The sequence below is a fragment of the Typopeltis vanoorti genome, chromosome 3 (genome assembly GCF_054136105.1).
Source record: "Typopeltis vanoorti isolate ZY-2024b chromosome 3, IOZ_Tvanoo_1.0, whole genome shotgun sequence".
Classification (NCBI taxonomy): Eukaryota; Metazoa; Arthropoda; class Arachnida; order Uropygi; family Thelyphonidae; genus Typopeltis; species Typopeltis vanoorti.
In genome coordinates this window covers 174,498,699-174,510,729 of record NC_143551.1, presented here as the reverse complement: position 1 = coordinate 174,510,729, position 12,031 = coordinate 174,498,699, and the positions used below count along the sequence as shown (strand labels likewise).

Sequence of the window (12,031 nt, the reverse complement as noted above, 5' to 3'; positions counted from 1 at the left end):
TTGGATAGTTATCAGTATGAAGTGTATTGGAAGCAATATCCCAGAAGAGGAAATTCACCAGTGGTGTACCCAAACAATCTGCTCTGGGGCTATTCCTGTTTAATTTGTGTAAGTGATATATTGGAAAAGACCAAAATGGAGACTTTGCAGATGAAGCAAAGTTGAGAAGAACTGAGAAGTAGAATGGATGATGCAGACTTGTAAATGAACTTGAATAGACTTGGTGAATGAGTGAGGCTTCCAGTTCAGTGTAGCAAAATGTTGAGGTTTTAGTATGAACAAATTCAGGAAGAACAAATGAAATGCAGAGTATAAAATTGGGGATATTTTAGAAGAGCTGGAGAAGATGGTGGATATGGACCTGAACGTTTGGGAACAGTTGCTAAAATTGTGATCAGAATATAATAATGTGACAACGACATGTAGAAGCAAGGATGATTCCATAGTATGGTCTTTGATCAAACCACATGGATTACTCTTCCCCAATTTGATCTCATGGTTTTCAAAAGCATGATAAATATAAAAGATTCAGACAATTGACAACAATTGTTTTTGGTCTCTAATACGTTGATTATGAAGACAGATTGAGAGAATATGGTTTGTCTAGTCAATAGAAGGGATGGAGGAGGAGGCACGATAGACATAAATTAAGGAGTTATTACTGGATTAATTTGGATAAGATTTTTTATACAATGGGTGAAGACAGGAGGAGAACAAGAGGCAATCCCTGGAAGTTGTATAAGCAGGATGTGAGCAAGGAGATGAAAAGTAGGTGTTTTGCATGGAGAGTTGTAGGCAGTTAGAATGTGTGGACAGTAAATGTGTCTGTCACAGTATAATGAGTTGTGTGTGTACCTTGTGATGTTCTTGATTCCATTTATGTCTGATAATAAAACAATGAGCTGAAGATGGTGAATAATTCATCAATTTTCTGATATGTACCCTCGGGGGGGGGGGGGGGGAGGTTACCATGACAGAACTACATGATTGTTTACATTAGTCTCCTATAAAATTTTCTTTCAAATCAATATATTACTTGAGAACTCTGATATTGTCATATCTAACATTTGTGTTTCTAAGGCACTTCTTAATGAACCAATCCACATAGACCTTGGTCTTCTCTGAGTCTTTCTTGCCATCATGGCATCAAACACATGTTTTGCTAACCTTTCTTCACCTGTTTAATTTCAGTGGCCATATCACCTTAGGTTACCTCTGCTGACACATTCTTGAATGCTAATGTCAAGTTTGTTTCTAATATCTACATTATTATGGTTGTGCATTGATGCTATTAGTTTATTCCCTTTATTTTTCTCAGAACCCTTATATCTATGGTCTCTAGTCTTCAATCAAGTGCTTTATTTTTAACCCAACTCTCAGATCCATAACTTAAAACTGGTTTGAACACTGTCTTATATATTGCTAGTTTGGTATTTTGGCTAATTTCTTGTTCCATATAAATTTATTCACCTGGCTACCCACCATACCAGCTTTGCTAATTCTGTTGCCTATTTCTAGTTTTAACCTATCATCTTCACTAAAATTTGTCTAAATAGCTAAAATATTTGAAATACTCTGCATTTGTCCATTTCCTCATTTTGAAGTTTGCCCACAATTCTACTTGTAACTGCCTCCCATTCAAGCAGTTTATCTTCATGTTTGGTGTTGAATACTATCACTACTCCTTCCTTCCCTTGATCATTATTGCCTGAAAATAATATCTTATACTTACTATTTAGTAGGATCTTGCCTTCTTTGTCTCAGTAATGCCAATTATGTCCATGTGATACTTTTTCACATGGACATAATTGGCATTACTAAGTTAGTGAATAATTAGAAGTAAATAATTGACTGAAGAAAAATGCCTTTCGTCACTTGAGGCATGCTTAATGATTTAAAATTATTAGTTCATCTATAATATAAGTAGCTGATTTTGTGCTCTGAGCTTAATGTGTATGCATTGTTGGAATTCTGTTTCCCTGAAAAGAAAACTAGTATTCATCAGTTGTCTAATATGTGAAAAGTAAAGCAAAATTCAGACACTTTGCTGATGGATGAACTTTCTCCTAAGCTAAAAATCATTTTGACTTCATAACAATAAAGAAATAATCATTGAAATTATAATAGTAAAGCAAATGCTTTATTTTCTTTCTTTCTTTTAGATGAGACACCCAAACATCATGCATTTTTTCGAGGAGAATCCCTTAAGTTAACTAATGACGGAGAAAATGTGCACATGCCTCACCATCTTTCTGATTTTAAACAAAAGCATGGCCACAAAACATCAGGAAAACCTAAAAAAGGAAGAATATTTCCTAAGAAAGCATCAGAAAAGAAAAGGAATTCAAAGAAACATTCTAAGTCAAAGTACTTAGAATAGTAATTTTTTTTTTCATTGAAGAATTTGATCATTGAACTGAATCCCAGTTGCAAAACTTATTGGTGGTTCAAGTGATTAGCAGTGACACTTGCACATTTTGCTAAAGTAAAATTTTCAAAATTGTAGAAATTTTATAAATAGTATAGCCTAGTTAATAAATGTACTACAGCTTATGTGAAGACAATTTTAGTTGTTCATCTCCTTGAAACATCTAACTACAGATGATTTAATGTATATTCCTCTTCTCATATTCATTGTTATATTAAAAAATTATGATAGTGTAACAAGTATTGATTACATTTCATTCAGTAAATGAAGTTTTTTCATGCCAACTTTCAAAGAATTGTCTGTCATCAGTGATGATTTGAAAGCAATTTGTGTAGGTTGTGTTTTGAACATATACCTGAAGTATGAATGGAGATTTTTTAATTATTCATGCATCAAAAAGTGGCATTTTTATCATCTTATTTAAATAAAACAAATAGCATATTGTTGTTGGTTATAGAATCTTGATTTAAGTTTTAGTGCTTTTTTGGGAATAATATCAATATACAGTAAATTACTTAATAGAATAAGTTTTTTTTTTGTTTTTTTTTTAACTGCAGAGTTGAAGAACTTGTCACATAAGTATCAAGTGCATGCATGAATTTACAAAATGATGGAAAACCTATTTTTGTAAATACAAACTAGTCATTGGAACATCAGATGAAGAAAGCTGTTCTAGAGAATAGTGATACACTAAATGAAAGATTTGTTTAATTTCTGGTTTTGTGAATAGATCATCGGTACTGCACTTCAAGCTGTTATAAGTTTACCGAAAAATGAAGAAATGATGGATGTCAGTTCATTGGCAACTGTCATCAGTAGTATCCCCTCTCTTATTATTATTATCCAGTCCTCCATGGAGTCAAAAGACTCCTCGTGGGAGGTTGTTTTTAGGAAACAAAGTTTATCATACCACTCCTTGAACTCATTGACTGTTTATCCATGAAACTAAAAGGGGTGTTACTGATAACCACTACCAAATGAACTGACTTCATTTTTCAGTAAACTTAGCACAGCTTGAAGTGCAATACTGATGATCTATTCATAAAACCAGAAACTAAACAAATCTTTCATTTAGTGTACCACTATTCTCTAGAAGTAGAATAGAATTTATATAGTTACTAAGAAATAATTACCTAAAACAGCATGTGATGGAAGAACCTAGGGATTTGAAGTGATGGATCTTTTAATACTATTAGATGTATCAATAACTAAGGTAGCGACTCCATTTGTGACCATGCAATCTTGTTCATATGCAATTCAAGAAAGCATGTATGGAACTACAAAGCTGGTGATTATGACACTTAGTAAGCAGCTTGGACCACTGCCATGGCATAATGAAGGTACAACAGAAGAATGTTAATAACACATCAGAAATGGTCAAGGATTGTTTGAGGGAAGCTGTATTAGACTTTGCATACCCAGAGTCAGAAGGATAAACAAAGTCAAACTGAAGTTGGCGATTAGCAAGAGCTACAAAAAAGGGAAAGAAAACATGGAGGAAAAATTAAGGTGATCAGCATGCTCATGAGTAATACAAATCACAGGCAAGAAGGATGACCAGTATGGTAAAGAGAATTAAATCATATTGAAAGAAAATTAGCCAAGTAGGCCAAAAGAAATCCAAATGAGTTTTTTTGCTCTAGCAAGTAAGAGGAAGAATAATTATTGAGTAATACCTTTCATTAGTGCTGATGGTGACAGAGGCAGAACTACTTGAGTTAATAAGTGATCACTTTGCAAGGGTGTGTCATCCAGATGAAGATTTTGCAGTTGCTGATATGAGCATTGAGGTAGATGAACTGGAGGTGCTCAGCATATTGAGAAACATCAATATGAATACAGCAGTATATTTGAATGCCATTTTGACCTGTGTTACAAAAATGCACAAGAGAACTAGCAGTGCCTCTGATCAGATTGTTTAATCTCTAAGCTCTAACGAGGTTCTGAGGGATAATTCTTGTATATAGGCTTATACGTTGGTAATACATGACTATTAAATTATTTATGGAATTAACAACTTATACTGGAATATTAATTAAAAGAATTTCTTTTAATTAATATTCCAGTATACGTTATAAATTTCTTAAATAATTTAATAGTTCTGAGGGATAGGAAAAGAGGAAGATAGTTCATTACTTAAAGGAGGCTCCAAGACAAGTAGAAAATTACAAACCAATTTGTATTTCAAGAATGGTTAAGGTTTGGCAAAGTAGGTTAAAGAAGGGTAGCATTGAGGAATGCATGGATAGGAATATGATGCTATTTGGTGGGAAGCACAGCTTTGTAAATAAGGTAGTTCCAGCCTTAGTAATTTACTCATTTTATAATAGCAACAGCTGAAATGGAGAAGGAAAATGGCTACACAGTGATACTAAACATTGCAAAGGCATTTACGGAATACTACATGAGAAAACTATTACATAAGAGCAAGCAAACGGAATGGATATGAAGCTAATGATGTGGATGGGGAATGGCTGACATGCAAGAGTAGTATATGGTGGAGTAGAATTTTGGAGAGTGAGGGTGATTAGTAATGTGCTTCAGGGCTTTGTACCAGAGCTACATCTGTTTTATTTGTATATTAATGATATGATTTTGAAGAGAAGCATTAAATTGTTTTCTGATTATAATTTAGTTGATAAAAGTGATGTAGACATTTTGCAGAGGATATTGGATGGATAATGAGACCGGAACAGACCAATATGGTCTAACCGTAATTAGTATGATGATAGACATTTTGCTGAATGACTTAAATAAATTGACAGTGTGAGTAAAGAATAATGGTTGTTTACTGATGGCAAAGTAAACCTATAAAATAACAATTACACAACAGTAATAAACTTCAGTGAAAGCAAGAATATTTCGTACTAAACTTTTTTTTCGTAATAAACTTCAGTGAAAGTACGAATATTTCGTACTGAAAATAACCGTGCATCATTAGTGTGTGCAAAACAAGCAAATTAAAAAAAACTGGAATACAAAGTACAACAATCAGTTTACCAATTAAAAACTTCTGTGCTAGAAATTAACTATTAACCACCTTACCGGCCATTATGGATCAAATACGCATCATCATACGCTTCGTATCCATCATATATTTCAATATATCAATGGTATTACAATTTTAATATGCACTTTGCACCCATTGTAACATGGACATATACATGTGTCTTGGCCGGTAGTGTGTTAAAACTACTTCTGATTTTTACATAAAATGAATCTCCCAAACTTTGGGGGGGGGATGCGCACATGTACACACACAAAATCGTTCCAAGTTAGGTCAATGTAAAAGAGTTTTGCAACTTTCTTGAAATGGTATTCATATTTAAAACTGCTTTTATGGAAAAGACAAGCTTCATCCTGCAGGATACCGTGTTTAGTGTCAGTATGCTAGATCAGACTTGATGTTTCATGTTGATGTCCATCAACTGAAGACAGGTGACAGTTTTTTTGTAGGTTGTAACAGATGAGAAACCCCTGATGATAGGAAAGTGTGGATTAAGATCATAATCCAAATTATTTCTATCAGTAGATACAAAGATACCATAAATATAAGGGATTGGAGCCCTGCAGTCTGTCAAAGAATCCTTAGGTGTTGGAACATAAGTCAGTTATTTGTTGTATTTGATGATGGTTATAACCATTTAATTCCCATTAAAATTTTGATAGAAATTCTTATAAACTTGAGGGAAAGGAACACGCATTATGCACTATTAATGACTTGATAACACCAATTTTTTGGGGAGATGTGATGAGCAGACTGACAAATTCCCAGTAAATCCCTATTCTGATTTGCTTGTTTCCACACATGCTACTCTTACTTGAAGTAAGAAATATTTGTACTTTCATTAATGTTTATTACTGTGGTTATGTAATTGTGTTTTATAGTTATGCCACATAGCTTTTTTAAAAGCTAAACCTATAATCTGCCTCTTTAAATAAAGGCAGCCATCAATTTATCTTCATCTCAGTTCATTTCTGACATAATGAAAGGTCATCTGGAGATCGTTAATCAGTTTCTGTCCATCAGTGTGAATTTCATCCCTCCTGTTCCATTGCAAATTCCCTAACCAATTTGTTCTATCTTTTGGACAAATAATTTAGGGAAAGATTAGGCAACTGAGTTTCTCCAAAGCACTTAGAGGATATTTGATCTGGTGTTGCATATCAACCTGAAGGTGGGGAGAGAAACCTTCACTTCTGATTTCCTCCCCATTGTTGTTTTTCCAGTGTTCTTCATTCTATACATAACCTAATCTTATTCACAAAAAAAAAAAAAAATCCTCTGCATAGTTTTTCTAATTATATTCCTACTCATTTGACAAACCTTGAGGTAACCACACATTCTAATTGTCAATATCTTCCACTGCTGATGCCTTAAATATTAATTACCTTGCAATTATCCAGTGGGATGAATGTCAAGAAGGATGACTTCACTCTTTGGAAATTTTGAATGCATGAAATCAACCTTAGAAGATAGAAAGGTTTTGAGAATGAGTTTCAGAATTGAGAGAGAACGGTAGAGGCAGCAGATGAATGAAATTAAAATGTGGCTAAGAAATTTTAAGTCACAAGGACAAAAAAAAAAGGTGAGAAATTTGGTTAGGCATCATTTGCCAAGGCATATCAGAACAAGGGCACTAGCAAAACACTATATAAATTTTGTAATTCAACAGCAGATTTTTCAGTTTTTGGGTTTAAAAACAGTTGTCTTTCTAGATAAACCAGAATTACCTGCTCAAGAACTCTACTAACTCAAAAGATGTTTTGAGAAGTTTACATAATGATATAATCATATTAAGCAGAGAAATGGAATTAGACAATCATTTTAAATAGTGCAGACTGAGACCAAGATCACCTGCATGTTATTAAACATGTATGTAGAATGAAAATAGTGGTCTGAACATAGAAATGAGGAGTAAAAGTCAAGTCCACCCATTTGGCATTGCTGTAATGCCAAAGCATGAGTTTGTGAAAGGAAATGGACCATGATCAGACTTGTTTTTCACATATAAAAATCAATGATCTGACCTCCATTACTTTTCAACTTACAGAAGACCTTAAACAACTGAAATCCAGATTAACACCTGAACATATTAATCTATTTATTGAATCTTTTTTTTTCTTTCGAAATATAAAAATTATCTCACTTTATGATTAACTTTAAAACAGTATAGGTCCCACTATCAATTTTACTAAGTAGTTGAGTTAAAACTTAGTTGTTTTACAACAAAATCTCTACTTGACTGTACCCAACATTAAGTCTGGAACAAGTTGAAAAAGGCCTTAAATAGTTCTAATTGGCAAGCCAGAAGCAAAGGTTTGTTATCTAACTAGCTGGCAATCAATTTTGCTAGGAGTGGTCCAGCTTATCAGGAAAACTTGTTACTTTGCTATATTATTATTTTTTTTTATATCTACTATTTACCAGTGTCTACAAATGATTTTCTGTAACTCAAAAGGAAGTTCTAAGTCTGCCCACATGGTATGTTATGCCTTTGAGTCGTTCAGTGGAAGTGACACATCCTCTGCACTTGGCGCAACAAAGACTTGTAAGTTTGAATCTAATCGTCCACTGGAGGAACTTTTTCTAAGCCTTTCTTCAACCAGTTCTTGAGTTAATTGATCTCTGGCAAGGTTTTTTCTCCCAGAAGCTCAGGTTTTTCATCCCGTAAACTCAAGAAAATCAACCGTAGAACCCATATTATTTCAGACAGTAATATATCCTGTTAGGATTAGGTACCAGAAAATGGCAGCACTTGTTTGCTTGTCTTCCTCTGTGAGCCTATAATTAGTAAGAGACATGGACTAGCCATCTCTGATTTGGCTACTGGTGGAGATTGAACTGTCCACTCAGACTCCAAAAGGTAGGTAGGGTTTTAAGGCCTCATCTGCTCCCAATAAAAGGTATAAAAACCGACTAATGCCTTTTTGTTCCCATGGAGGGAATAGGTGAGGCTGTTTCAGTCCTATAACTTTTGGAGACTGAGTGGGCAGTTCAATCTCCACGAGCTAATCAGAGATAGCTGGCACAAGGCTATCACTAATTAATTGGTGCACTGAAGATGGCTAATAAATGCCGCCATCTCGTAGTCCCTAATACAATATTCTTAATGTCTGAAATTAGAGTGGGTTCGAGTTTACTTATTCTTGAGTTTATGGGAGGGGAAAAAACCCCGCTTGCCTGTGCCGGAATCGACTAACTCGGGAAAACCGGTCAAAAAAAAAGTATTAGCTTATTTTATTTTGAGTTGTTAAATTAGTATAATGGAGTATGATATTGGGACAGGAGATACTATTTATAATATGCTTTTGGAAAATGACTTTTCTTATCAAAATTTTGAAAGTATGATACCTGTTAAATCTACACAATAGCATTCTTTTTAAACATTTCAGATCGAAATATCTGAAGATCCTACACCTTCGTATTAAATTCATCTAGAAAGTGAAAGGCAAGAAATAGTTTTCCCTGGATATCTTGCCCTTCTAATCTCAATCTGGCACAGCAAAAATTTAGTATACCCTAAAGCAACCTTCGTAGGCTGACATATAGCAAAGCTCTGAATAATATCCTCAAGAAATAGATTATCTTCACAGAGCCCACGTCATCTCAAGTTTTTATGATCTTAAACGAGAACTTTGACATATCCAAAGTTATATGCAGTAGAATGTTTTCTTCCCCCAAGAAGATAAAGTACACCATATATATTCTTTGGGAAGAAGATATAATATACAATACATGCATTAAACCTGTTCCTAATAATTCTATCCCTTCATGTACAGTCCCAGCAGTTCTGTAAGTAGACTGGTTGTCAGTCAGTGTACAGGACCAAACTAGATGGTAATTAGGAGGTTTCTGATTAAATGGCCCAATATCTCATTGCTAGCTGTGTTGCCTGGAAGGAGTCCATGCAGGCAAGGCATTGAAAGACACGTGGTTTGGAAACTGAATACTCTATGTATGGACATGTTCAAGAGTATTTTCTCCCACTGCATATTTCCATTCTTTTTCTCTTCAGTTTTTGTAAGATTAAATGGGGAAGCAGTCTAAATATGTATGTCTCTGCAGTTAATTAAAATAAAATAAAAATCAGCTAACACTTTTTATTCCCTTATAGGGAGTAGGCAAGGCCTATAGACCCTACTAGCTTTTGGAGACTGAGTGGGCAGTTCAATCTCCACCTGTAGCCAATCAGAGATAGCTGACCCATGTCTATCATTATAAGCAGCCTCAGATGAAAAAGCTGGCAAACAAGTGCTGCCATCTCTCAGTACCTGACCCTAACAGGATATGTTACTATCTGAAGTAATGTGGGTACTATGGTTGATTTTCTTGAGTTTATGGGATGAAAAAAACCACCTGCCTGTGCCAGAGATAGACTTAATTGGGAAACTGCCATTTAACAAAATAAAACAAATGCGTTCCTCTAATCTAATATTCAAAAACAAAACAAAATCTTTCATATTCACTTTACCAACATCCATGTCATCAATAATAACTTAAATCGCATGCATCATCTTCTGTCAGTCATCTAAGTCTGACATTCTGTTTTGAACTGTACTCAAAATTCTACTAAATCAAGCACAGCTCATCTTAACTGTCCAAATCACTTCAATAAGGGAGATATTTTTGCATTGGTTCGTTTGTGATATTCCTTGCCAAAGGATGCCTAACCAGAAACTAGCCTTTCTTGTCCTTGTGGCTTAAAATAGCTTAGCCTCATTTTTACTATTATTATTACGGGTATCCATGGAGTCAGTAGACTCATCGCAGGAGACCCAAACTAGCAAAACAATATCTGTCATATCTCTTCTTGAATTCATTTACAGACGAAGAACTCGCAACTAAGTCGGGCAACGAATTCCACTCATTCACCACCCTCCAGGCAAAAAACCTTATTCTCACACCCTTGTTAACCACACTCTTTAATTTCCAACGATGATCTCTTGTTTTTCCATCACTATCACACAACTGAAACATTTCCCCTGCATCAATCCTATAAAATAAAATACCTTTCTATGAAAAAACCTTTCAGTAATTTAAACGTTTCTATCATATCCCCTCTTCTCTGCCTATCAACCAACCTCTGCAATCCACAAACTCTCAATCTATCAATGTGGGGAGCATTTTTTACATCACTTACCAACTTGGTCACTCTTCTCTGAACTCTCTCCACAGCCGCCTCATCTCCAAGGAATCCAGGTGACCAGACCTCAGCACAGTAATCCAAATGTGGAAGTTACAACACTTTATAAAGGGGAATAATAACCTCTTTATCTCTGGATGTCAGTGTGTTCCTCAACAACCAAGTAATCCTATGTGCAATCTTGGACACTTTAGCAATGTGTCCCTTGAACTTCATCCACCTATCTACCAACACCCATAAGTCCCTAGCCTCATCAGTTTCTTGGAGTAGCTGGTAATCTTTTAATCCCAAAATGCATAACTTTACTCTTTTCCACATTGAACTGACATCCATTACCTTTTGCCCATTCAGCTAACTTATTTAAATCATCCTGCAAAATTTTGTATCATGTCTCTGCTGCTCTCTCAATTCTGAAAAATTTCGGAGGATATCATCCTCCTGAAATTTTTGTTATCAGTGCCCATAATTCTAATTGGTTCCCTTTTTCAAATTTCACTGACCAAGCTGGAAGACAGATTTTTGCTGTAAGTAATGACTTAAACACACATCTCCATACTCTAATTCCTGGCAATCCTCTTTGCTCATTGAACACTCTAGATCTATTCTTAAGTAGTTTCTCTTCCAGTAACTCTGTTCAAGTGGCCGCTACTCTTTGTAATTCTGACCACAATCCAAGTTTCGTCTCTGGCAGAACGTTCTTCCTTCAACCGTTCACAAATTCTCATGTGCTGGCATTACAGTAGTGCCAAATGGGGGGACTTGCATGTTGTTTACTCCTCTTTTCCCATGGTCAGGACTACTGTTTTCATTCTTTAGAAGCAGATATCTGTAGTTACCGTGTTAAAGAACTAGTCCATATTGCATCGAAACTTTCATTCATCCTTGCATCCACCCTCCAACATGGAAGAGAGCTTATATAAAATCAGGTCCCCCAAAACAGGAGATAAATGTTTTTCATCAGGCTATCAACCTATTTCGCTTATCAGTTTTTTTTTTTTTTCCAAAGTAGTGGAGAAAGTTATCAACAGTCAACGTCTTCAACAACTTGAAAACTACCATCTAATTAGTGACCTCCAGTATGAATATTGACTCTAGATCTATCTACAGAATATCCACTGACCTAAGTCACTCACATTTCGACATGTTCCATGGAAAGATTTAGAGAAATCCTCTGCTCTCACTCCCAATATAATATGTAAAGCTTTTGATAGTCTCTGATATCGTTGGCTTCTCAACAAGTTACCGTCATTTCAACTGCCTTCGTCTTTGTGTAAATTGATCGCCAGTTTTCTCTCCCTTCGATTCGTACGTGTAATTGTGGATGGTAGTGTCTCCTTATACTTTCCTGTCAACACCAGCTCTTCTTCATGGCTCTGTAATTTCATCCTTCCTTTTCTGATTTATATATATAAATGACGTGCTCTGATTGATTGCAACACCTACTCACAATAATTGA

The 12,031-nt window shown here is 35.1% G+C and overlaps 1 protein-coding gene across 2 annotated transcripts in view; it reads left to right on the top strand.

Annotated features, from left to right (window-relative positions):
- Window positions 1-2,871, top strand: part of LOC150108753 (uncharacterized) — a 47,903-nt gene extending 45,032 nt beyond the window's left edge. For both annotated transcript variants that reach the window (XM_090416211.1, XM_090416212.1), the window contains exon 4: window positions 2,163-2,871. In XM_090416211.1, the coding sequence (XP_090272337.1) occupies window positions 2,163-2,380 (218 nt within the window). In that variant the 3' untranslated portion in view covers window positions 2,381-2,871. The remainder of the gene's footprint in view (window positions 1-2,162) is intronic.
- The last annotated feature ends 9,160 nt before the right edge of the window (window positions 2,872-12,031 follow it).